The 27,655-nt window shown below is 44.8% G+C and overlaps 2 protein-coding genes across 2 annotated transcripts; both read right to left on the bottom strand.

Moving 5' to 3' along the window:
* Window positions 1-1,841: 1,841 nt before the first annotated feature.
* On the bottom strand, window positions 1,842-4,057 carry gdf2 (growth differentiation factor 2). Its single transcript, XM_070927518.1, has 3 exons — window positions 3,965-4,057; window positions 3,566-3,887; window positions 1,842-2,752 (listed from the first exon to the last, which is right to left on the bottom strand). Exons 1-3 carry the CDS (start codon window positions 4,055-4,057, stop codon window positions 1,842-1,844), a joined length of 1,326 nt encoding a protein of 441 aa, XP_070783619.1.
* A 4,298-nt stretch (window positions 4,058-8,355) lies between these two features.
* Window positions 8,356-11,654, bottom strand: LOC139303540 (growth/differentiation factor 10). The gene is made up of 3 exons (XM_070927389.1): window positions 11,366-11,654; window positions 8,869-9,776; window positions 8,356-8,547 (listed from the first exon to the last, which is right to left on the bottom strand). Exons 1-3 carry the CDS (start codon window positions 11,652-11,654, stop codon window positions 8,356-8,358), a joined length of 1,389 nt encoding a protein of 462 aa, XP_070783490.1.
* Between the last annotated feature and the right edge of the window lie 16,001 nt (window positions 11,655-27,655).

Genomic DNA, 27,655 nt, shown 5'->3' with positions numbered 1-27,655 from the left:
TCTATCTGCTGAATGACCACATTCATTCTTATTCATAATCACCATAAAAGTAAGAACCCAACAGTCAAACAATTTTTTTATAGAGGTTAGAAGGCTTCAACAAATATGATGTGATGTTAGGAGGCTGGAGCCTCTTGGTACACTATAGTCACCACTGGAAGTCAAAGAAGTAGGAATCTGACAGAAAAAGACATTAAGTAATGCCGAAAAGATACCAAATACAGTAAATGCAGGGTGAGGTGAATAGAATAACTAATATTACATTTCATTTCGTGACAAGATTTTTATTCATTAGGAAAGCCTCAGAAACAAAATGTAGACATAATGAGACATACAGTACAATAAAAACCGTCCATTGGAAGCTAGACACGTGAACTCTTTTTAAGGGTAGCAGCTTTATTATAGATTTGGCAGATTGAAACTGCAGCATTAAACTGTTATTTCCATCAAATTCTGGATGATTTTTTGTAAAAGGAATGTCTGCCTTACATAGGTGTCCATGGTAGGAGTTTGTTACAGATGCTCCGCATAGCAACACAGAAGTCACTAGACAGTTTGTCTCGTGCTGGGTGCAACATCAGCAATGCAGCGTGCATGTATGAGCGGACCATTATGTACAAGTCTGTATGGCATGCCATTTACAGACTACTACTAAATATATATTAATATGAACAAAACTGCTACAATGGTAATGTACAGATTTACATTCAAAGTAGATTAACAGATGAACAGATATTTCTTAATCATTCACAAAAAAAATAAAGTAATTTCATAGTAGTTGTAGTTGTAATTAAAGATGTTCATTAACCAACAAAATGCATGGACTTTTTTTAAATTAAGATTTTTGTTTTTTCTTTACTTTTTACTTACTTTTTGTTCGATTTTACATTATTTACTACATTAGTTTTGTTGAAACACATTAGACCCAGACAGTGTAAGGGCGAGCTTTTTATCTACATGTAACCAGTATTAAATACACAATGTAAGGATTTCTGCTTGGTGGTTTTAACATGTGAAATGGGCCACGGGTTCCTTTAGAAATCATTTGGAAAACAGAGATGAGAGGTGTAATTGACCTGTTGATGGTTCAGTGTTATGCTGCATTCCAGACAAATCACTATTCTTTTTTAGTTTCAGACATTTTGTTAGCGATAGATTTGAAGGAATAGCATTAACTGTACATGCTAAATAAAATTATTCCATGCTGTGTGCGTCAAAAATATACATACAGTATATTGCATGACCTTTATTATATTATTAGCAGCTTGGCTCTAGAGATGGCAATATCAGTCTGTTGGTAGGTCAATCAATCAGTCCACTGCTTTGGTCCAGACTGAAATATCTCAACAACTGCTGGATGGATTAAAGGGCCTTGTACAGAGATTCATGGTCCCCAGAGGATGAGCCCTACTGACTTTGGTGATTCCCTGACTTTTCCTCGAGGGCCACCATAAGATTGACAATTTTTTTCAATATCTCGACAGCTATCGGATGGATTGCCATGAAATTTGGTACACACAATCATGATCCCATGAATTTGAATAACTTCAGTCATCAGGTCAAAACTTCTTTTGGTCCAGTGCTGTGGTTTATGGCAAACTATCTGCAAAACTAATGACATTCCCATCGACCTCAGCTGTATTTGTGTTTAGTGCTGATTCGCAAATGTTATTATGCTAACAAGCTAATAGGAGGAATCCATGTTTCTTCTTAGAACTTGGTTACTTTTCTCTTTTGGACCAATGGAGATCATGAACATCGGACTGACTTGAATGAAATGCAGCATTAGAACCATTATAATCACCTGTGCTAAACACCAAGGGCAAACTGATTCTCTCTGATTACCTACAGCCACACTCTGCCACCTTCATCTCTTCATAAAGGTATCTTATAGTGAGGCGTCCGTTCTCCTGATACATGACTGTGATGGGGTCTAGTTTGATTGGGACGCAACACGCCATGTTGGCCTTCTTGGGATCCCTGATGTTGATCAGCGTCTGGATGAGGGCGTGTTTTGATGGGGTCAGTTCGTCTGTCAGTGGGTGGTAACACAGGCCCCGACATTCGAAGGCGTCATATTCTGGAGGCGCCACGATCCAGCTGTCCCAGCCAATGTCTTTAAAGTTGACCTTGAGAGAGGTCCGGCGGCAGTGTTCCCTCTCTGCCTTTCTTTTCTTTCTCCGTGGATGCTGAGCCTCCGGGATCTCGTTTGGAAGCTGATCTCCGTTCCAGTCGGCACCCGAGTGCAAAATGGTTTCTTCTTCATGGAGGATCATCTCTCTCAATTCCTTCTTTGCCTCCCTCCTCCTGCTACCCAGGTCATCTGAGAAGACTATTAACGCCGCTGAAGTGTTATCTCCAACAGCCACGCTCATATTTAAACAGCCTGCTCCTTCTTCTCCACCTTTAGAGCAGTCCTTCCTATCCACCACTACATCAAAAACAGTTGCTCCATGGCCCGACTTGATCCAGCTCTGAATAGCTGTGGTCACGTCCAACGTCTCCCAGGTGCTCTGCAACCCTGTCACCTCTTTGCCAACCAGTAGTTGGGTTGTGGATGTGAAATCGTTGTAATCCACTTCATAGACTTTGATGGTGGCCTTAAAACTGTGGGAGGTGACCCTTGCCCCGGGATCTGGGAAGAAGAAGAGCTGGAGTTCAGCAGTAGTGATCTTTTCATGGTTGGGGATGCTGATGTTGAACTGCAGCCTGTGCTTTGACTTTGTGCCATTTGTCACAGAGAGAGTGATATCTGTTGGAGAGACGCGAAGAGGTCAGAGGGTTTATTTGAAACAGCAGCTGAGACTTGTGCTGTCTCACGTGGGGTCAAACTGAAATTGATTGCGTGTCCCAAAATGTGCTCCCAGAGGCTAAAAGCTTAAACACTATTTCCACAAATATGGTTTGGTGGTGAATCACTATTCAATATGTTTCTATTTGGCCATTTCTAGGAAAAGTACAAACATTTCAGTCTTTGGAAGCAGTGATTACGCTATCAAGGGACAATAAATGACTTTATTGCAACTATTCAATGAAACCTTAGGGCAGTGGTTCCTAACCTCGGGGTTGGGGCCCCCCACAAGGGGTCGCAAGATAAATCTGAGGGTCTGTGAGATAATTAATAAGAGATGAACCTGAAAAAGCCTGTTTATTTTTTTAATCTCCTTCTAAAGGACATTTTTACACCTTCAGGTCTAAAATGAAAAAAAACAAACACTTTTGATCACAGTAATGAGGGGTCACAAGTATTAGTTCATATAAAATCAAATCTACAAAAACACTGAACAATTTAACTAATAAGAAATGTAATGCGAGGAGGGAAAAACCTCTATTAAGTCAAACGTAGATAACATTGACCAGCTATATAAACGAGATAACCTAAACTATAACTATACATTTGGCAGGTAGGGATTTCCAAATGTTTGTATCAATTCTGTGAGTACAGGGATTAACAAGGAAAAAAATCCCCCAGGTTAAGAGTTGTCTCTTTTAACCCTAACCCCCCCCCATAAGCTTGACAGAAGACTATTGCACATCAGACTTCTCTGATACCCTGTTAATGTACCTTGGACAGTGAAGCTTCGTATGACATCAGACTGAGGGATTGCTGAGCTGTCCGAGGCGTACTTGTTGTAGAGCTCCATCATGAACTGAGGAGGGTAGATCTTGCTGTGCTCCTGAGGAACATCCGACAGGTTGAGTTTCCTCAGAAAGCCCTCCTTCATGTTTCCCAGGAGGTTCTCCATCCTGGAGTCGGTGGCTTCCTCCTCCAGAAGGTCCTCCTCTGACAGCTGGGAGTAGAGTCCCTCAGGGTCCTTGCTCTGGATGTCATTGGTGAGAGGTTTACAGGTGCAGGAGCCGATAGAAACCACCAGACTCAAACACACCTGGAACAGGAATGATCTGGAGCTCAGCATTTTGAAATTAGATTCTTTCTAAGCCACTGAGCTGGCACAAACTTTACCTTCTTCCCGGCTTGAAAACAGACTTTGCGATGGCAAGGTTTGAAAATGGAGATCCCCAATGCAAGGACCACAGTCCTGATGTCCGCTCCCATGCTCCCAGAGTAAACAGGGGGACTTGTGTCAACCAAAATAGTAGCTTGGCCATGCTTATCACTGCCATTGATGCCTTCTTTTAAGCTTTGTTATCATTACAGGGCTGGCTGCTAATGAAGACACTGTAAACACTTGACGGCGATAATGAGGGAGGCACTGGAAACTGTGAGGTTACTGACAAGCAGACTTTTCCATAAAATGCCTTTTCCCAGCTTGAGGGTGACACTGTTGAGGCCAGTGGAAACCGAACACTTAAAAGAAGCAAAATAGCACATTGAATTCCTCACCGCCATCACTGCTACTACAGTCCTTTTTAAACTTGTATCCAACCACTGTAGATTGCAGATCAGAGCATCTGATCCCTTTAAAGGGAGTGATGATGAAGATAAAATTTGACAGACACAGATAGGACTATGAAATTTTCAAGAGAGATAAGCGTATTCAACCAGTCAGTGACATAGAGCAGTCACAAATTATGTACTGTAAGTGGCAAGTAGCTTTAAATCTTAAAATCCCCTTACAGCAGTATGTCATTGGTCAGATATCAATTATTATCAATTAATGAGACTAACATTATCACGTAAAAAAGCAGCTTTTGCACACGTCTCCTCCATTACTTCGTATGTGGTTCGAGTTCGTTGAACTCTGAACTGAGCTGCGCTGACATTGGGTGCAGCCAATCGGTGTCGACCACTGCTTGGACTGACAGATTCTGAACTTCTGCTCAACAACAAATTGACCCCATACCGAGAGACAAAAATAGATTTGCTTGGCGAAATATCAGCCTGTAGCATCTACAGGCTGATATTTCGCCAAGCAAATCTATTTTTGTATTTTTGTACCAGGTTTGATTCAAGAACACTGTTTGAGCTTCTGAAACTGAACGATCTACTGCTAGCAACGTTAGCATTGTAGCTGCCGTTGTTTAGTACCGCACCACCAGTGGTAAATACTGCGCCGACCAACATTCCGTTGTAATGTAATTGTTTGGCAATATGACACAATTCATACAGAAAGATAGCGTCACGAGTAGTTTATTGTCCTGGACCGTTTCTCTTCATTGATCTGTGTGTTCTCTCAGACACCAGTAAAACCAGCTCCTGTATCGTTTCCCCTCACTGTGGTTGCCATGGTCACGCGACGAGCCACGGCGGCAATCTGACAAAGTTAAACCATAATAAACTCTGAACGCAGCACAAGGGTTTTTTTCCTTCTGTTCTGCACTTCCCAGAGAACACCCGGTCGGTCAAGCGTCTCACATGTTTCTCTTTGGATTTTCTGCGGATGAAGTTCATGTAGGCGGATTTCTTTGAGTGTTCTGTCCATGCTGACTATCACTATTCCAAGCACACAAGAAATACAAAATACATCACTTCTTTTGCACTTCAGGATTCGTCTAAGCAAAGAACAACCAGCCGTGGAGCATTAGGAACACATGGGGAAATGTTCATGAACTGATTTAGGTTTATAGTGGGAATCTATAAAATCTGATAGGCATGAGAGCCGAAATAATTTCGCACCACTGGCAAATGGAACAAAGATGATGATGATGATGGTGGTCTTCACCACGACATCCTGTACTGTATGTCCTAGATGAATGATGGGATCTGCCCCTTGTTCCTGTAGGGGGGTCTGAGCCCGAACCACAAGCCGATGTGTCCGGGGACGTTGGCCCGAGTCCGGCCTATCTTGGAATTTCTGCCTTTCACCCGTGCAGTCACACAGTACTCGTTTCACGCCGGGTTTCATAAAAATGCTTTCATCGTGGCCCTTTCAAGTTCCTCTCTATGGAGTCAATCAGCGATGAAAGGCGACGACAAAATCTACTGGCATGGATACAGCAAATAATGTGGGCATGCAGGAGGGAAGCAAACACAGCAGGGAAAACTGGACTGAGAAAGACCAAATTACTGGGTTGAAAAATATGCAGTAAGAACCTGTGAAATATTAGAATTTGGCCCATAGCCTATAGTTCTTCATGAAACTAATATTATACTGAGGCATTCCATGGCCAATGTTTGGTCCCAATTTTCAGGTTTCCCTGTTTTCAAGTTGAGAAAGGCATTAGTATCAAAGTGTTTCCTCCAGAAATTCTTTCTTGTCAGGATGCAAAAGGCTTTGGAAAAACATTTAGACCAACATTTAATCTCTCCAATTAACTATTTTATTGTTAACAGCTGTTAAAAGCAGCATTCATTTTCTTGGCTACTTGGGGGCAGAGGAACAAACTGTAAACACAACATTGACATGGTGTCACCTTGCAAAGTTGATATGGCAAACTGGTAGCAAACAGTTGCTTATTTAGACATCCAGCAACATTAGCATTCATTGGACAGACATTTCTGTCAACCTGACATAAGCATGAGTCCAGCATTCACTCTATTGTCCATCAGCTAGCTGCTAACTTTGTCTCTCTGCGTTTTGGTGCTGGGAAAAGAGTGTAAAGTGGGTCCATTCGAGTTTTCTGCCTGCGGTTGGAAAACGACACTGATGAGAGTGGCGAGAGTGAAGCAAAACTGTAAAGTTGGGGGCCATAAAACCAAAACAATGCGCTGACAGACGCTAAAACGCTTTATAGAGCAATGATAATTCTCTGTGGGTTTGCCACCATCACTTTTCACGTAGTCATCTGATCCATCCGTTGACATGAAAATACTGATTAGTGCAGCTATAAGGTGAACTCACCACCACCCGTTCAATGCCGGTAGAAATAATGGACATTACATTGCCGCCTTCATGTGATGAACTAAACAAAAGCGAATGATCAACATCACACTACAGGTTCATCCAGACTTCGTAACTGTAGCTTTGTTCAGAAATAAACGTTATCATGCTACTTTTACACATTTAACTGGCCAAGATAAACAGCCTGACTTTAAATAAAATATATGCAGTCTAATGTAACGTTATCTATCTAATTTATATGGTATTGACATACAGTATGTTATGACATGGTATATGTCTAGGTACATGCTTTATATACTTTTTATAAAACCTAAGAAAGTATCTTTGACCGTATGTACAATCCAGTTTATTTCCTAACAAGGCATACATTACGTCTATGATTTGTTAAAGCACACATCAACTATTCAAATACACTTTTACAGTGCAGTAATACTACATTTATCCCTTTTTATCTACTATGGAAATCTATTATTATTACAAACTGTACATGTCACCTTTGATTAACAGTATTTACGTATTAAAGGGAAAATACTGAATAGCCACAGGAAGCACTCCTTCAAAATGTTTTAGTCCCTTAAACTTTCCCGAAATGCACAGCAGGTGGCAGCAACGCACTGTGTCGCCACTGTGCTGTAAGATGTAGCAGAAACAAGCCACACAATGCTTCCAGTACGTTAACTCTCAGTAGGTCTCCATTATATACAAGATATAAACAAATAACTATTGAAATAGAGTTCAAAGAAGATATTACCTCTCATGCATGAATAACGTTTCTTGCTAATCTATGGGAGGTGTTCAACGCCAACGATCTGTCACTGCGACACATCACTTCAGAATAAGTAGCATTTAGTTTGCATTAGTAACTACATTATTTACATGACACGGGTTGATTCATTGGGGTGGGATGTACATGTGCTGCCATGCAGCCTCTGTGTCCCTCAGACCCTCCTGAGTCTGTGAGTCCAAAAGCCAGTTCAATCCTACAGACAGGGGCAAGCAGTGGAGGATACTGATGTCAGAGGGTTTCAGAAATGGTTGAAATGCAGACAGAATCAATTCCAAATCCAGGTCTGAGTCCAGGCTGAGACCAGAGGAAATCAAGTCTTATCTTGTCTAATATTAAAACAGGCAAATTCACTTTATAAAAGTGAAAATGTGCTGAAAAAGGACTAAAAAAGTTTCAGGATCAGAGACAAAGATCTACCTGCAAGAGTTGTCTACTTAACTTCAGCGTCCAGTCGGTTAACACATAGAACACTTAGGACCATTACATGCACAGGTTTGTATTAAGTGCACTTCTTAAAACTGCTTTTGGATGAGGGGAGAAAAATAAATGAAGGTGGACTGGGTGGAGAAAAACACGTCTGTGAAAATTGTTAGAAAAGCAGGAAGAAGTTGAGTTGATGTCCGATCATGACAGAGACTAGTTCAAGATTCAGAAAAGAGTTCTCAAAATGAGACTCAAGAACTAGAGTCCTGCCAGTTGTATCAGTTTATCCTCCGCTGTCCTTATTGTCCTCTTCGATGTGGAAAGGCCCCCCCTAACGTATGCCGAGTCTACATGTACGTCTTCCTCGCGATCTTTTATCTTCATCGATCGCTCCGTCCGTCCCTATCGGCAGGCACAGGTATCCACAGACATGCCAGGGTAAACCTTTAGCACCATATTCCTGTTTGGATCCAGGAAAAGAACGCTGAGGGGACTCATCTGCTCTGGAACGCAGCACGGTTCAGGGACGCCAGGGACGATTCCCACGGCTCTGACGATGCTCTGGATGGTGGCGTGATTGGAAGGACGCACCACCTAAAGAAATGAGAGGTAGTAAGATGGATTCATGTTAACACAACTTTTATGTTATAACTGTTCAAATAAAGGCAAGGTCACTTTTGGGGTGCAAATGTGACCAAAAAGTGTAAAAACTTTCTGACTGAAATATTTTGTGTTTCTAGTTTTCATCATTTTGCCTTTTTCCTTTATGAACTGAAGAACAAACACCTGTCCCTGCCCTCGTTTTCAATCTGTGGAGTTGTGAATTTTGATTGAATCTGTCACATTCAGCACTCGTCTACAAAACTTTACTCAAAATGAACCCAGTGATAGAAGTTAAACGTTTCTCTGGCTCACTTTAGGGATGGGAAATCCACAGGTCCCGGCGCAGTAGAAGGCATCAAACGACTTTGGCGCCAAAACCCACTCGCTCCAGCCGATGTCAGCGAAGTCCACCCTGAGGTAGCGCCTGGAGCAAACCCTGGGCTCACTCCACTGTCTCCTCCTGGCCTTTTTCATTGTCCTCTCATCAAAGCTCAGCACCTGGGGCTTACCCAGGCCCTCGTTGCTCTCCTGACCCTGCTTCCTTCCCGGTTTCACCGCTGCTTTGGATTTTGCTGGGAAATACGTGTTCTGCCAAAGTTCATGATTCTTCAAGGAGTTGAACTGGACCTCTGGGATGTCGTTGGTTTGGATCTGGAGATGAAGCTCCCTCCGGATCCTTGAGGCTGAGGCTGAGGGGGACGCGTCGTCCCCTACAGGGAAGGGCCCGTACCGCTGGAGTGACATGGCCACACTGTTCGGCTCATCTATAGCTCGATCATCAGCGTATACCAAGATATATGGCAGGTTGGCTGGAGAGATGCGCTCTTGGTCATGAGGACTCCTCTGCTGCACCCGAGCTGCCCCGAACCCCATATCAAACTCCACCGTGACCACAAGCTCTTTAACGTCCCTGGCGTGTTTCACCACCGCCGTTACATCCCTTGTTTGCCAAGAACCTTTCTTGAAAGGAGCCAGAGTTATGTTTCCCAGCGGCGCTGCAAAAGACGAGTTTGGGGATGATCCACGGAAGAGGAGCTGCAGGGAGGGAGGATAGGGGTGGTGGAGGCCACCGGATGGGTGGCGAGGACTTCGGAAACGCCACGGTCGCTGGTGGTGGCGGGGCCTCTTGTAGAGGAAGTGAAAAGAGGCGAGGAGGATGAGCTCTGACTCTTGGATGGAGGACAGGTTGAACTGGAGCACATCTTTACCGTGGACGACTCCTGGGGAATTTGACAAGGAATTAGAAGAAAGATGAGACCATTGACTTGAAAAACAAGTTCTTCAAGTTAGAAAAACTTCTGAGAAAACTGAAAAAAAAAAAACCCAGCCTCGCTTTCATCCTGCCTTCCATGCTTTTTTCTAATTTATCTATTGGCTTTAAAGAAGGATTCATAAACGGTGATGTGCTTCAAAGACGTTTCGTCAAACAGATGCTAAAGCCCTGAAGGAGGATCCCTCTCTGAAACGAAACAACAAAGACGACCAAAGCGATCGAGTTGCAGCCTTGGAACCCCCCCCCCCCCCCCCCCCTCCTCTATCGTATCATCCTGGCACGTTTGACTGACATGAATAACAGCATCCAGTATATCTCCCGCAAACTGTTGCTCAATGCATCTGATTGACATAAGCAGCAGGCATGGAAAACATTAAGGCGCAGCACGCTTAAGTGCCTGCCTCACGCATGACCAAAAGCCTCATCCCAGATCGCTGTGCTCTTGAAGTTCAACCTTGTCTCCCACACTTCCACCACAGCCTGAAAGACAAACATTGGAGCGGTCCAGTAGGTCTGTCGCGGGCATATGGAAGTGCTTATAGGAGAAAGAGCTCCTCTGAGGCTTTTCGCTGTGCAGCCGGTGTCTGGGTGTGATAATAGGCTCTTGTCTAACACCCAGGCTGTTGCAGCTACCGGGGAACTAACAGTGCCCGAGACTTTAAAGTCCCTCAGTTCACTAAATCACTGACGGAGCGCAGAGGCGAAGACGTTAAGCCCGAGAGCTGCCGTGTGTGTGACAAAACACCTGCGTTCAGGATGTTGCACTGACCAAATAATTAAGATCAGGTATGAAAAAGGACGTTGTTTTGGGCACAAGGCTGGACTTTTCAAGTTTAATGTGAACTTTCTGCCCCCCCCCTTTTTCTTTTGTATTTTCAGGCTGTAAAAGGCTGATCTGTAATGACAATGAAATACTAATAATGCACTGAAACAGAAGTCAAATAAAGTGAGAAAAGAAAAGCGAGACTAAGAACACTTTAGATCAAATCAATCTGGAGTTTCATTCAGGGATAAGTAGCACACAACTGTTATATATAAGTTATAATAAAAGACATTTTTATATGGTAAATACTGGCCACCTCTTACTATTTATATATAAATACATATATATATATATTTATATATATATTTTAAATTGCATGTAGTCTATTTTCTAGGAGCTGTGATGCATTATAATGACCACCCACTGGCTCAGTTCAGTTATCATGACTTGGATGACAGGAAAAGGAAAGCATGCTTCAAATATACAAATGAACCTTTTTTTTTTTTTTTAATTTTTTAAATTATTATTCTTAAAAGCGGATTTCCTTTTTCTTTTCCCAAATCTCATTTGGACTTTTTAACAATATGCCGAATCCACACTCACAAGTCATAATAATACCAGTAATGTGAAGGTAAAATAGGGATTTTTCATTAAGCAGAGAGCCTTTTTTTTTTTGACACATTAGGGAAATTAAGCGCCAGCAGAAACTTTAATTGAATCTCGACTGAATCAGCCGCTTCTCTCCTGTACAGTAACATCGTGTGGCCACTCACTCGGCACAGCTTTAAAACTTCTCACGGTGTTCCCGTCCCTCTGGCTCCGCGGCTCTTTGCTGTACCTCTCGTACACCTTGAACATGTTGACGGAGACCATGTCCCGGTTTGCGCTTTCGTGCGCAAAGACGCGCCGCTCCGCTGCCGGCCGGACGTCGGCACCTTGACGCGCGGCTCCGCCGAGATCCTCGGACACGACTTTACCCCAGCCCGACTCCAGGATCAGTAACACATGCAGAGTGCGGAGAAGCCGGCTCGCCATGGCTGACGTCCTGGGAGGTGATTCCATTAGAGAAGAAGAAACGTGGAGAAACTTTACTCAGTGAGTCTGCCTTTCTTTTGCGCGCTGGTTGATGCCCACCCAGACTGCAAGCCGGTGTCCAGGTAATCCGTGTCAGACCCGCACTCCACGGTTCACGTTCTACAGCTGTGCCTACAATGGGAGGAGACCGGGGGAGGACGCATGCATTAACTCCGCTGCTGGATGGATGACAGATGGTGACGCCTCGGAAGCGCACAGCCAACGAGAGACACGCAGGCTCCGATTAGCAGCAAAGTTAAGACCAAAACAGCTTCCCAGAATATGAAACCTGCGCTGTGAATCCATCACTTGGAGAGGAAGGGAGACACCAGGATCCTGTAAGATCCTGGATTTAAAGCTGCAAAGTCTAACATAAAAAGATAACAAACACACAAGAGTCTCTCATCCTGAAATTGGCTTTTCAAATATGTCTTAGGGTTAGGGTTAAGAAAACGAAAAAGAAAAAGAAAAGAAGAAAACAAACAAACTGAAGACGTACTGAACATCATGTTTGTCCAGATTCACAATATTATAATAATATTTCAAAAATATATACACGTATTCTCACTGAGGCCCGGGAGCCATGCAGTAGTTTTGGTTGTGAAAGAGTTTTGGTTTTGGTTGCTCAGGTTTTTGAGACTTCCTCCTCTGATAATTCGGCCCCCTCCGCCACACAAAATGGTGGCGATAGAACCTCATTTCATGGCGCGTTCATAGCGTTGAAACATTGCGACCAACAACGTCTCTTTCCAGAGACCCGCTAAGTCCCGGTCCCGCCGGGAAGTGAAGCGTGGCATCCACTGGCACTGCCAGAGGCTTGGTGGTGTAATGACTCATCGCTCAGCTGGTGTGCTAACAGGCTAACAGGCTAGCCAGCCACGATAGTTCCCCGAGCTTCTTTCTACTTCCTGTACCCTGAAGTTGGATAGTGCGAATCTGCTAATTGCGATGATTCCATTGAAATTAATTGATTAATGCTGTAATTCACTGTGGACGCATACACAGAACATGCTGTCAACAGTTTTCACGGGGACTATTTCTTTAACAGAAAGTAGCTCTGCTGGGCAAGGAAAATGAAACGTATCGGCATGGCGAGGTACCACCAGACTTTAAACCTTTAGTTAAAGAAAAGTGTGGTTTTTTTTGTAATTTGAGTGGATCGACAGGACAGCTGGCGGCTCATCAAGATGGGCGATGCGTTTTTTTGGGCAGGAGTTTGATCGACCGACCTCGCGGTGAAACGTTGCCATTTTGTCGCTTGGCAGCTTTGTTCAGAGAGATGCGAGCAGCCAGCGGCAGCAAAATCTGCTGTCTGCGTTTCTGATCTGATGCAGCACAATAGTTTCCCTGTGAGAGAGAGAGGGCAGCCACCACGGGTCAGACGGCTATTAAAATACCTCCTACTGGTCCTGGTGGTGGTGGTGGTGGTGGGGGGTCACAAGGGGCTCTTTGACACCACCGTGTCTTACACCAGAGATAAAGGACTCTGCTGGGACTGGGATCCCCTTCAGTAAAACACTGGTGTGTTTAAAGATCTCCAGATAGCATCTGTCTCCACCCAGGGAGCTATCAAACTCTGTTATCACTCAGCGCGGGGTTGCCTAATTGGTTCTAAAGGGGTTAGAAACACGAATGTTGCTTTTGTGAGTGTTCTTTTGACGGTGCAAGTTCTGCTACACGTCTTTTCAGACTGTCCTCCACTAGTCGTCAGCGACCCATGCCTTACGTTTTTTCCTGACAAGCAGCATCTTGTGGTCCTGCCAATGATGACTCTTCTCCCTCAGAAGCAAAGGCGACAGTGGCCAAGGCTTAATTTTCCAACCGGCCCCTTGGGACCCGGGGCCCTGAAAGTAGCGTGACGTCGTTGCAGGGCCACAGGACCTCTCAAGAAGGAGGAGGTCAGGGTCGGCGGTTTCAGGGCACAAAGGGCACGACTTTGATGTTGGAGACCACGATTCAAATTCTGTGTCCTACCAACAGATTCTTTAGCCATGACCGCAATCTTTTCCTTACCTACACACTTTTACCATTGATGTTTGAAGACTGCCTCGTGGAAATGCGTCAGTCGGAGGGCCCCGGCAGCTCCGTATCGGCTCCTCTGGTGAAGCAGCTGTCGCCACTGAGCCAAAACCGCTTCACCACAGTGATTAGCCGCCACTTCAAAGGTAATTGAAACCCTCATGAGCACTTGTCACACCCGCAGCAGACTTCATAAGACCCCTCACTTAACGGCTTTCCTGCTACAGGAGAAGTGGAGAAAATGTCAGAGCGGACATTTGGAAGGACAAGGCTCATAATTTGTTGAATTGAAAACTGTTACATCCAATGAGCATAAATTCTCAGTGATCATAAAGTCACCTCATTATCGTGGGTTTGCAGCCAGAGATCAAAGGAGCGTGTCCAGGCTCTGTGTCCCACACACGTCAGCCTGGTTACCAATATAGCTGCTAAACAAAGTCGAGAGTGTAGCGAGAGAGAGTGAGTGGACGTAGAAAAATAGTCATTATTAGGTGTTCGAGCACAAATATTAAAACGAGCCTGAGGCTTTCTGTTCCGTGAGAGAGAGTTTTTAACTTGTTCTACGAGTGAAAGAGTGGAGCTGAGGGCTTTTTGACCTTTCTCCTTCTTTGTAGCTGTGCTGGAAATATCTCAGCTCATCATGTTCTCTGCATTTGGACAGTTAAAGGAAACGGTCTTTGGGAAACGCGCTTTATTGCCGAGAGTTAGGCGAGAACGTCGATACCGCTCTCATGTACGTGAGAGGCTGAATCCAGCAGCCGGTTAGCGTAGCTTAGCATAGGAAGCGGGGGGAAACAGCTAGCCTGGCTCTGTCCCATGGACTGTATGAAAGAGGTGGACATAGCCACTGTGACGTCGGCCATTGGTTTGTGGACTACTGTTCTGAAGCCTTGAAATGGGCATTTTGGCTGTCGCCATCTTGGTTTTTTGGAACCAGAAGTGACCATATTTAGACGAGAGGGTGGAGCTAGGGATCTGAGAACCCGAAGACAATACCTACACCTACCTACCTACCTGACTGCACCTGGCTCCTGGCTACGCTGTAGCTGCCAACAAGTGTCTTTCAGTACAACCGAACGCCGCTATACTGATTGACAGGTCACTACCACATGACCTGTCAATCACAAGGTAAACCAAAGCATGCCCTGCTTTATTGTCTGTTTTACTCTAAATGGGAGCATAATTTACAAAATGAACCTCATGCTGTATTGAAGAAGACTTGAAACTAGCGATTGAGACCATAAACCCATCAGGAAAATGTTTACTGAAGTACTAAATCAAGTGAGAAGTTGGGTCATTTTCTCATAGACTTCTACACAATCTGTTCTTTTTTGCAACCAGTGGAGTCGCCCCCTGCTGCCCATTAGAAAGAATTCAGGTTTAAGGCACTTCCGCATTGGCTTCACTTTTCAGACCCGGAGGTTGGTGCTTGATCTGTCCCAAAGAACAAAATCTGCCTACCAGCAATAGTTATTCCACCTTAAATGATAAACTTTTACTTTGGAAATTGAGTTGAAAACAGCACGTCAAGAGTCTGAAATGCGTACAGACATAAGAGTGGTATCCATCTCCTCTCTTCTCACCTTCTTCTCCACAGACTGTTCCGTTAACCATTCATGCCTCGCCATAGATGTTTTGTACAGTGTTAAAGGGCTTTCTGCAGGGTTTTTTTATTTGACCACACGAACAAGCAAAGAGACGTTTGCATTTTAAAAGGTCTCTGCTTTATTTTGGGGGTCACTGAAGCCGAAAAGGTTGCGATCCAGTGCTGTTGTACAGTAATAGAAGTACCAGACCAAGAAGCAGGCCAGAATCCACTCTATTACACATTGAGACTCATTTAAAATTTTTCATCTCGTATGACATCATGGGTGAGTCACCTCTCCTCCTCCCCCTCCTCCTCCTCCTCCTTCTCCTTCGCAGGGTGAAATGGGAAGTGTAGCCCCCCAAAATATGCTCTCATTCACCGAATATTTGCCTGGGGTGCTCATCAGGACAGGGAGGAGGACAGACGAGCCCACCGTGTTTCTTTTGGCCCGAGACCCCATCCTTTATCCTCCCCCTTTTCCTCCTCCTCTTCCTCCCTTTGACTTGTTTTCATACTGCTGGCTGGAGCTGAATGACCATTCATGCTCGCTGCTGTTGGATATGGATGTTTGTGTTTGTGTGTGTGTGTGTGAGAGAGAGAGAGAGTCTGAGGGGCATGACATCCCCTCATCTGATGTCTGCCAAGACATCCACACACACACACACACACACACACACACACACACACCATGCCCCACTCCAGTCTGGATTCTGTGCCATACCTCCCTCATAGAGAGCCACAGTCATGCCACTTCAGCTCACATCAACATCACTCAACCAAGAGTGACAGGTCCACACACACTCACACACACACACACACACACACACACACAGCCCTCTCGCTCTCTCTGGGAGATATCCGGTTGTCTCATGCATTAGTGCTGCAAGTAGCAGTGCCAGCTGAAAGAGGAATGTCTGCCGGAGTCAGAGGGGAAACTTGTGCATGACAAATTTATGACTGCAAATCGCTGCAATTTGCCAGGCCTTACGGTGGAACAACGACAACTGACATCTGAGGAGAATTAGGCCACATTTATTCATTCACGCAGCACCTGGGCTGGCCCGCCGACAGAGGAGTCGTCGGTGTCGTGCGATGCGTGACGTGTCTGGTGATGGATGTGAGTTCCCAAAGCACGTTTTCACGTCCAGAGGAGTTCAGACGGCCACCGAAAGATCGACTGCAGAAAATATCAAAATATCTAAGAAGGGGTCTAGAAGTAGAGCTTATCTTTACTCCTTCACTCTCAACAGCCGGCTATGTTGATCTGAACCAACTGGTTTTAACTTTGTGAGCCGAGCTGGCTCACAAAGTTAATAGCAGGCGTGACAAACTTTAACCAATCCCCATGTACAATCAACCTGGAAGTTAGCTCATCAGATGCTATTAGTTGTGTGTATTTTTAGAATCGTATGTGTATCAGCCCCCCAACACTAACATAGACTGTCAGCGAGAGAGTGTTCAGTGTTGAGATGGATGGGAAGTTGTCCTTTTAGAAACAATTTCAACTGTTCACACAACTTCTGCTGCCAGAGACGACCTCCAGCATAGCCACTGGACCAGAAAGCCCTCACAGGTCCTCTGGAGTGCGGCTGCTCCTCGCTCAGCCTCCCTGCTGCCTGTGCCCCCCCCCAATGGATGTCAGCTTGACCCCGTGCCACGGGGCTGTCAGAGCCGCGCATGAGGACCTGCTCATTTATCATCCCGCCCGCAGACAGTGGGGCCGATGACTAACCGAGGTAATGAGCTGCTCTCGGCTGCGCGAGGGCTTCCCTCCCGAGATCCAACTAGCATGTGCAGGATCCAAAACCACAAGAACCCCAACAAAACCCCACACAGCACCACCCCCATGTGGCGGCTCCGCGCGGACAAGGCCAGCAATCAGCGTGATGGATTTCAGCCCTGACACGCTTTTCCTCAAGCGGCCCAATTAGGAAAATACTTTTGCGGGTTGTTTTTTTTTTTTTTTTTTGTTCTTTCCTTAAAAAAGCTAAGCTCTCATTGTGTCTTACTGTCTGATCCAGCGGTCGATGTACTGCAAGATGGATTGACTTTAAAGAGGAAATTTAGTTTCATTATGGTTAGGAATAAGGGGTTGGGGGAAATCCCTTTGCACAAAAGGAAAGTGAGAAACCAGATCTTAAGATAGGAGCTCAAAAACCAGAGACAGACACGCACGAGTCTGCTGTGCCATCCTGCAGTAGGGTCCCGCTGAGCTCTTACCCACTCATCAGAAGAAAACATGTCATAGGGAGCCCGAACCTTACAAACTCTCCCTAAACTGTGACGGATGAGTCTCAATGACTCCCATGAGGAGAGCTTTCATTGGTAAACGGCGATCACTCTCCTCGAGTGTTTTCAAGATGGCAATTTTGTCTAAGAGAGTTGTTTTGGCAGTTCCTCCTCAGAACCCCCACCCCCACACCCCAGTCTGAGAACAATCATCCACAATGTGTTTGTCAGTTGTTTGAAAAATTGACAACGATCTCAAATTGCGCCCATTATTCACATCTCAGGCTTCTGGAGCGGCTGCATTTGAAGAAGCCGGGCCATGATTGCGTGCCTTTTTCGTTGCCAGTGGGAAAGGTCTGCAGCACCGGGCGCTGCAGAGTCCTTCTCACACTCCAGGAGCAGACCTGCGCTCGGACTTGGCTTCACCTTGTTTAACTCCCTCCTCGCCACTAACCACCTCCAGACTGCGCTGTTGTGTTGTCAGAGTGGAGGAGCAGGCAGCACATACGCTCCAGTTTTAGATTCTGTTCGATTTGCGCAACAATACCAGACGTTTTAACTGCATGTGCAATTGGTGTTTTCCTGAGAACAATAACTAGAATAATGAAGTGGCTTCGTCTTAGCACTCGTGTAAACGGAGGCCCAGTTTGGGCTACGAGAACGCACCTTTTCCGCCTCCAAATGGAATATGATCTCGTATTTGAGTTATATAATTTGTTAGGGTGCAGGTACAATATTCACATCTTTGAAGGCATCATGGCTAATGTTTTATTTCACACCAGCCGAGTGGATTGTTGCCTTGTCCAGATGTGTGGAAACAATTTTATTTTTTCATTTCATTATTTCACTAATATCTTTATTATTATCACTATCTAGCCTGACATGCTCATGTGACATACTGACGCCCCAAACATCGTTTAAAAAAAATTGGGAAGGAATTAAGGATCATGATCTTGCACAGATAAGTAAGGTTCCTCAGTGTCCACTTTGTTCCAACATTTGGACGCCGCGCCTTTGGATGTTTTTGTGGCGCAAAAAAAGCAACAACATTGACATATTATCACGTTACACATGTAGATAGATCCTCCACTGCGTTCACTAGCTTGTTGCTGTTTGTGTTGTTGCATGTTCAGCCGAAGAGGTTCATGAGAGCGGTACGAGTGAAGCAAAACAGCGAGGTTTCGGGCCCAAAGTCATTCGATCCGCGGTTGATACAAAAATATTGATGAAGTGCAGCTTTAAAATTTCACGCTATGAGTTTGACCAATCATTCGAGTTAAGTAAGTGCCATTGCTTTGGTCATCAGAGCATTGATTAAACAGTGGAGTGTCTGTGGCACGACGTGTACTGTATTCATGTAATTATTTACTTTTTAAGTTTTAATCTGAGTGCGTTAGTGTCATTTTCTCATTAAGTTAGAAAAAAACCCAGCGACATTTACAGTTGGTCCGGAGCAGATTTAAACTTATCAGACCAAAATCAATCCGGTCCACACACTTCGCTTTGGCTCTGTGTTGTGAACGTGCCCTCTCTCTGTACAGGAAGCCCCCCTCCCCCCACCATTGTTTATGCCTGCGATGAGCTGAAGAAGGAGGGACCGGCCATCAAGCGCTGCACTCTGTCCTCGCCGCCATACATCACTTCAAGCAGCTACCCCACAGGAACGGCCATTTTCCCATCATCCCTCAGTCAGCGAGGCCGTTACTGTGCACATTAACGGACCAAATGGGCTGCCGACTGGCACCAAGCGCTCTCCATCCTTCTCGCTCCCCCTCACTTTATTACTTTGTACACTCCCTTTGCCAGTCTGCTTATTTCTCTCTCTCTCTCTCTCTCTTCACTTCCCTCTCACGTTTTCTCTCAACCCTGTCTTCAGCCTGTTTTTGGCTCAGCTGTCTATAAATCACTTGTCATATCGCCGTGACGTACTCCGGCCCACGCTGAGGCAGCCTGCGGTGCGATTTAGCCTCAAGTTGATTTTCGTGCAGAGTGATACTTTGTATGTCAGTGCCTCTGTCAGCCGCGCACAATTCGGACACAGCGAGTTTTCCAGCCAGCCCTGAACTTTTCATTCTCTTTTCATGCGAGAGAATGGAATTAAGTCGGTGCATTACAGACTTCAGTTTTTCTGGCCGGGCACATTGTTTTCCTTGGCCGCCGCACTTAAAGTCTGTTGAAACGGGCCTTTTTTTCATGTCTATAAATGGGCTCTTTTCATGAATCCATGAGGGAATGCTTGCTTTTTGAAGGGATTTAAGAGGATACTGCACTATACTCAGTCAGGGGCCCTAGATTTGTGCTCCATATTCTCACACTCCATCATATTGAGGCTAATATGGTATGGCTGGACCCGCTGCATGTGAATTGTCATGGTATTTATCAAAATGGCTTGCCAAAGTGCCGGAGACGGGAACAACTGGAGTGGTGATGAGAGGGGTTAGTGAATTGCTTCCTGTCCCTGAGAGCTGATGAGTGAAGGAGAGAGAGGGAGGCAGCAGGCGCTCAGAGCGCCAGATAGCAGGGGAATGAACCAAACCAGCGGAGCGGATGGGAGAAAGCGAAAAGTGGAAGGCTCCCTTGTTTTACAGTCAAAAACGCATTGTTCTGCGTTAGCATCTGCACCAGAGATCCAATAAATGCCATAAAAAAGAATCAGTGTTTATAGCTGCTGCCCAGCAGCAAACAATACACACTGCAAAATGTCTCCAAAACCCCTTAAAAAGCCAATTTTAGACCTTAAAGGAAACGCGCTTATTTGCTATTTCAAGATATAGATCAAATCCACTGTCACGTCTGTATGCTAAATATGTACCTACAACCAGTTAGCTTAGCTTAGCATAAAGACTGGAAAAAGACCAGCTTAATAATAATGCAAAACGCCAACCACAACTGTAACTGTGTGTGCAGACAGAACGCACACAAAGTCAATGTAGGGAACTGGCCCGAGGCAGCGTGTCCCGGCGCAATGACATGTCGGTGTGAGTCGGAAATGTTTTAGCTTGAGCAAAAGAAATTGCGTATGTCCCGGGGTTTTATCAACCTCACGGTCAACGCACCCACTGCTAGCTATCCGCAGCTAACGTTAGAGCAGCCTGCACATTGTCTCATTTTAAGCGAATACGCGTGACAATTTACATGAATGAGGCTAACATGTTGCTTTGCTAACTTTCTGAACACACCGCCTAAAGTTCAAACGACACATTGTGACTTCACAGGGAGTCGTGTGCCGGGACTACTTTTTGGTGGGGAGCAGTGACTTCCTGGAGTCTGGTCTTCTCTGTGAGGTTGCCAGGAAAACCAGCAGAAAAACTACACTTCGGATTTTCTTACCTTTTGGACGGAGCCAGGCTAGCAGTGTCCCCCTATTTCCAGTCTTTGTGCTAAGCTAAGCTAACCAGCCACTGGCGGTAGCTTCAGCTTTACTGCACAGATGTGAGAGTGGTATCGATCTTCTCATCTAACTCTCTGCAAGAAAGTGGATGAGCAGTTTCCAGAATGTCAAACTGCCTTTAAGAAGTGAAACGTGCAATGGCTGTATTGTAGATCATGTGTAATACTGCATATGTCTTCTTTAATGTCAGAACAGTTGCATATTCGTTTAGTTTTTGTTCCTCCACTGCTGGCTGTAGCCCTTCTCCTGGGAAAAACGTAATACTTCAAATGGTCCGATCCTTCTGGGAGTGCTCAAACTGAATATGTCCGTTCTCATGGAACCAAAGCTCTCGATACAAACATCAACTAAACTGATGTTATATTAAGGTTATTTAATGGTAAGTTGATCAGCTTTCTTGAGGTTAGGTGGTTTTGGGGGTTTCCAAGAGGTGATATTATGTTGCGCAGCCTTTCTGCCTTGAGCTCGACCCCACAGGCGTTTAACTTTCTGCCCTCAGAAATGTTATATTTTTCCTCCTGCCACTATCTTTGGTTTGTGTGTTATTTTTATTTGGGGATTTTATGTTAAACCATAATGCACAATGAATGCACAGCGATCTTCTGCCCCACTTCTGGCCTTGATTTGGTTACAAAGCTTACTTAATACATGTATGTATGTGTGCGAGTGTGTATTCTGAGTGAACTGTTTAGGCACGGTACCTTATCTTGGTGTTCATTTAGATCAATTCTTGTTGAGGAGTGTTTTTTTGTTGTTGTTGTTGTTCTTGAGGTGCTCACCTCCTCCATACGACCAGAGTTCTGTTGTAACAATAATAATTCATAATAATGTTGTATTGGAAAATAGATTTGTCACAGCAGCTATAGCCAATATTTTTTTTGTATTTTTTTTTAACAATGGCTTGTAGCGACGAACCAACCCTTCAGTTCCCCTCAGCTCTACTGAGCCTTTGTGCGTCTTTCAGCTCATTGTCTAGGCTTTCCTGCCACGCAACTTTTCTGTTTTGGCTCACTATTACCGCTCATTTAAAGTCCCCAGCCTCTTGGTCTAGTCTTGACTCGGACTTCAAATTCAGTTTATGTTTTGCTGTTAGTAGAAATAAACCCTGAACTCTAACAAACTAAGTGGTAATCCATAAGATTCAGCATTATGGTTTAAAGTAACTCTATAGCAGTGCACATGAAATACCCTTGGTGACACTTTGTCATTAAAGAGGACCTATTATGTTCATTTCCAGCTCTATATCTTTATTCTGGGACACCGGTAGAGTAGTTTTGCACGATTCACAGATCAAATGAGTCCTTATTCACCTTATTGTGGCCCTTCATGCAGCCCCTCAGAGCACCTGAGCTCGACCGCATGACAGCTACAGTAACTTTGCTTGGAAAATAGAGATTTGATGAGCTTCCTGTTTATCAGACCACAAACGAGACAAGAAGTAGGTTGGAAAAAGGATAGATGCTGCTGGAGCTGAGTGTTTGTGGGGACTGGGCCTCGCTGATTACTGTACAAAAACACACAACTTCATTCACTGATTTTGGTGGAACTCCATCATTTTATGGAGAAAATGTTCTGTGGTTTTCCCTCTGATGTCATCTAATGTGGACACTAAAGTCATCTGTCCGCAAAAAAAAAAACAAGAAGATAAATAAATAAAGAAGAATAAAGAAGTTGTACTTTTTCATGATTTTGTTATATTGTTGGATCATTTTATGGAGGAGGTTTTCAGTCCCCGGCTCCGAGAGTCAGCTGGTTAGAGTCAGCTAGCTTTTTGGCTCACAGGGATTACTTTTACATACGTTTTCCTCATTATTTGGCAACTTTGGTCACGTTTGATGGGAATATCCGACATTGTCACACGATGCATATGACAGAAAATAAGGAAAAGCATAATAGGTCCTCTTTGAGGTGTGCAACTTTGCCTTGTGTCTACTGCACCACCATCACACTGACAAAACCCAGCCTCTGAGGTCGCATTGCTGATGTACCGCTATGTCAGCCTCTGCAATATCTTCCGATTGTAGAGTTAGAATTGTGTAGTCTCCACTTTCGCTGACACTAATTACCCCATATTTCTAGTGTAATAGACTAAATGGCATGCACACTCACACACACTCACACACACATAGTCTTGATAGTAAGCCAGCACTTGAGCTGAGCTAATTTCTGGTTCCGACTGAATTATTTCTGTAATCGCGCTCTTCCACCGCACACCACGCCGCTACAGGCCTTCTCAGGTTGCCGTTAATGACCGAGCGGCCCAGTCCTGAACCCTTGACTTCAAATACTCCAAATGTAGTGCGATGTGAGTGTAGCTGCGTCTATCAAGCCACAGCGAACTCTCCCTCGGTCCGCTTCCTTTCCCCCCGTCATCGAATAACACGGAGGAACTCCCAGCTCACAGCTCACCTTCTTTTCTTTCACGCTTCCTGTCAGCCCGTCTGTTTTTTTTCTTCTGTGTTTAGAAGTCGGGCAGCTACTTTCTACCAAACACCTCTCAGTAAGATATTTGATACCGCTGCTCCGTAGTTTCTGTGGGAGAGGCAAGAGGGACTCAGCTTAATGTGTCACTTCACAATTAGCCTGTCACAAGCTCAACGTGAACCTCTTACCACTGGACAAATTCCATTTATTAGTTCTGATCTGTCGTGTGGTGTTCAGTCGAGTCAAAATGAAAGCAAACAGGGAAAAAGCACGTGCTGTAAACACATCATTGACATATTGTCACATTACAAAGTTATGTCTCACTTGTTGGCAAACAGTTGCCTATTTACACATCTAGTAGAAGCGCAGCGTCGTGAGCGTACGTGTGGAGTTGTGCCTCTGGCCACCTGTCAAATTGAATTCACTATTAATTCTGTTTCCCCGTTTTATGCTAAGCTAAGCTAGGTGGCTGCCAGCTGTGGCCTCAAATCTACTGTACAGATGTGAGAGTGGTATTGACCTTTTCACGTAACTCATCCTCAACCTGACAACAGATTTTCACACGGTGCTCCTGGTCCTCGCCTTACTCTCAAAAAGGCTCTTGAAAATTGCAGCGCTCGAGTTCAGCCGTCCCTTTCTGTGGTTAAAAAAAAAGCTCATTCTTTGCATCCAGGGGAGCACGGGTTCAGTACCTCCGCCATAAAACGTGAAACTGAGTCGCAAAACTAAATATATGTGAGATAAATGTGGTGTCAGGCACACCGGCAGCCGTCAGTGTCTGCTGCTGCTGCCCCCCCGGTTAAATCCACAGCTTATCCTTATTTATGAGGACAGGTAGAGGGGGCTTAGAAAAACATCAGAGATGACAGAATATGAATATCTGATATCGACGTGAAAGCGACGCTCTGCGGGCAAAACCAACATCCGTGTGGAAACGACCCAGACGTACTTCTTCATCAGACGTCCAGTATGAATCCCAAAACCCGACATCTGAGGGAACCTGAGCCTGTGTGTGTGTGTGTGTGTGTGTGTGTGGTGGGGGGGGGGGGTGATGAGAGACTGAATGATATAGATAACAGGAGTGTTTCTGATTCGTCAGCAAGATTGATTTTCAGACTTGCAAGCCAATAAAAAGGTTTGGTAATTGAAGTTTAAATGAATTTAGAAAGAGACGGAGACAATGGGGGGGGGGGCCTAAAAAAAGGTGACAAATAGAGAGGAGACAGTTAAGAAAAACAAAGAAAGAGACATCGAAACAAAGGGAGACACAGAGACAAGACTGAGACACACAGTATGAGCCAGCATGAGAGAGAGAGACAGACAGCTCGGCCTCGTCTCGTCAGTCAGACAGGTTCATGAGTGATAGCAGCCAAAGGCCTAGCGAGCGAGCGAGCGAGCGGCCCCCGTCCCTGCCCCCCCGCCCGTCCTCTGCTTTATTTCATCATGAAAGTTTTATGCGAGGAAAAATAACAAGACGCCGAGCCAAGTGGCTATAAGAGAGGTCGAGAGAGAGAGAGAGAGAGAAAGGGGGAAAAAAAAAGCCCTCCGAGACAAAAGGCCTCTGTTGTTTCTAAATCAACGCTAATTCGCGACTTGGCGGACCCCCGCCTGGAGGACGCTGGTGGTAAAGAAAAGAAAATGAGGTTATTTTGTTCACATTTGCCATCTGAGGTCCAGGGTTGTTGTTTATTTTGTTTTTTTTATGCAAACCTTGTGGTTTTGGCCTTAAAGTTTGGATTTCACCTCTGCCCCCACTAACACCCACACGCCTCCCACCCCAGATGACTTTTCTTTTTTTTTTGACCAAAGGGGCATGACTGTAGTTGCGGCAACGAATCAGAGCCAAAGCTTCGCCCCGGGATTTGTCCACATCACAGCAGCAGCCCTCGTGGAAGCCTTTGTCCTGCATTTGTCCGCTGGATCGTTCGTTCCCTAATGCCACGAAACAGACGGTGACAACAGTCGGTGTATTTTTGACTTCAAACTCTTGCGTGCCTCAATACTTAGTTCATCCCACTGATCGAAGAGGTCACAGGAGCAAAGGTAAAGTAAAAGGCAGGATTTATACAGTGACAGAGCGTTGGACTTTATGGATCCCTGTGGGTTTCACACAAGCAACAATAACAAGGAGAAGCTGAAGAGGCAGAAAGAAAACTCAGCTTATGGAATGTGCAAAAATAAGTTCCATGCTGTTTTCCACGCTTTTTTATTTTCACCCCCTCATTACCCCCAACCTCTCTGTTGCGATCGGTTTATAGATTCACTAATGGAAATCAATTCAGGAACAATGGCTTTTAACTGATATTTCATTTAGGGACCAGGTGTCCCGCATATATTGCAATTTCAGGGCCCATAAAAAGAAACAAGAAATTCAAGTGAACTGCAAACCTCAAACGTTAAAGTTTGTCTTTGTCTTTTTTCTGAAAATGCTAGTAAGTGAACGCTAACTTAATATACATATATATTTCTTTTTTGTCAAACTACTTTTCCCAAGGTCAAGAATGAACTTAACATGTTGGCCCCCTCTTTTCCAACACCGGTTTTTGGAAAAGCACTTTTTGAATATACAAAATACTGTCCCTGATGTACTGTTAGTCCAACGATAAGATAGTCCTCATCCCGGAAGCCGTTTCTCATGTGAAAGTGAAGTATGGCATACGTATTAATACATGAAAGCATGACATAAATCCCACATTTGTGTGCTTTTGCAGGTGTTTGGACCTGAAATTTGGACCCGATGGTAGCGCAAGATGAAAAGTCAGATGATCTAGTTATTTATTACAAGTTCAAATTAAGTTCCTGAGGGGGAAATGAATGGCTCCATGGCAATCCATTCAATAGCTCCTGAGACATCGAAGTCAAAGACCAAAGACATCAAGAAACGCGCCTAGCCTAGCAACATTCGGGCTAAAAACAACTTACTGTGTAAGGCTTGCCGATCTGCTGTTGTGAATAAGAAAATGTATAGTCCACTATTATTATACAACCCCCACTTTTTATAATCTCATATTTGGGCTAATATGGTTTTTGCTCAACAATCCCAAATTTTTATCTCCACCAAAATATGAACCCCCCCCCCCACCCCGATAAGTTCTGAAATGCACATTAATATGTTCTCAAAATGAAACATAAGCAGCTACAGCTCCATGTGAAGTTGCAAACCAAACATAGCCTGTATGAATGAAGATAGAAGAGAAGATAGAGAGACAATAAAGGTTCAGAAAAGAGAGCGAAAATTGCATGAAAGAAGGCAAACATGTTGCCCCACGGCCTGCTCTACGTTCACCAGGAGGGAAAGGCATTCCTGCATATTCTCTCAGCTTCGAGACGCGGAATTAGAACATTCCATCCGTCGGCGACGATAAAGACAATGTTATTGCAAGACTCGCGGCGTTGGGTTACACGATGTTTGTCTCCCTGGAAACAAGCCCATTGGAGAGGCGGCGGGGCTGGTAGCCGAGTCGAGATCAGAAACAGGTGAAGGCTCTCCCTCCGTCATGCCGTCTCTGCGCTCTACGCCGCACGAGCTGGGAGGAAGCATGAGCAGTTGTGTTCAGTATGGTCAAATACGTCAGAAGCGTTGAGTGTGTGTTCTGGGTGAAAAAGCATTTGCGAAAAAGCATGTAGGCCATCAACCCCCCCCCCCCGAAACACGGATAAATGCAGTCATTTGACTCTGAGCAGCCCTCAGGTCTGGTGGGCCGAGCGCTGACTGTGTGCGACTGAGCTGAGGGACTGTGAGCTTCACCTGAGTGCCATCGATCTCCATTTGCAGGAACAGTGCGTGCGTGAAAGCCAGGTCTGGACTTGATTGGGAGGCGAGCAGAGAGGCGGTCTATTTGTCATCATTTGGGTGACAACCTGTCTGACTGACATGCTCCCTTCGCTGACCTCTCTTTGTGCTTTGAACCGATAACAAAACTGTATGTGTGCGACTGTGTGTGACGAGAGGGGGGGGGGGTAGATAGATGACAACGATGAGGGAGCGAGGGACGTTAAAGACATTTCTGGGTTAAATGGAAACATTCCAAACTTTTCCAGGCCTTCGCGTTCATTTGAAGATTTTGGTATCCGCAAAGACTCATAAGATCTGTGTGAGAAATCTCAAAAAAAGCCCTTTGGGAATTTATAAGATGGGAATTGAAGTTGAAGCAGTGATGTTTATACTTGACCACATTCCCAGAGATTGTCATTGTGTCACGCTGCTGCACTGTCACAGCACAGCAAAAAGTTAGCAATTAGCTGCACTCATCAATATTCTTATAATTCCGATGGATCAAATGAGTACGTTTAATGTGAAAAGGGCCGTTCATGGTGGCACATTTACAGATAATTGTG

The sequence above is a fragment of the Enoplosus armatus genome, chromosome 20, assembly GCF_043641665.1.
Source record: "Enoplosus armatus isolate fEnoArm2 chromosome 20, fEnoArm2.hap1, whole genome shotgun sequence".
Taxonomy (NCBI): Eukaryota; Metazoa; Chordata; class Actinopteri; order Centrarchiformes; family Enoplosidae; genus Enoplosus; species Enoplosus armatus.
The sequence above is the reverse complement of the archived record's forward strand: the minus strand, read 5'-3'. Positions and strand labels throughout refer to the sequence as shown.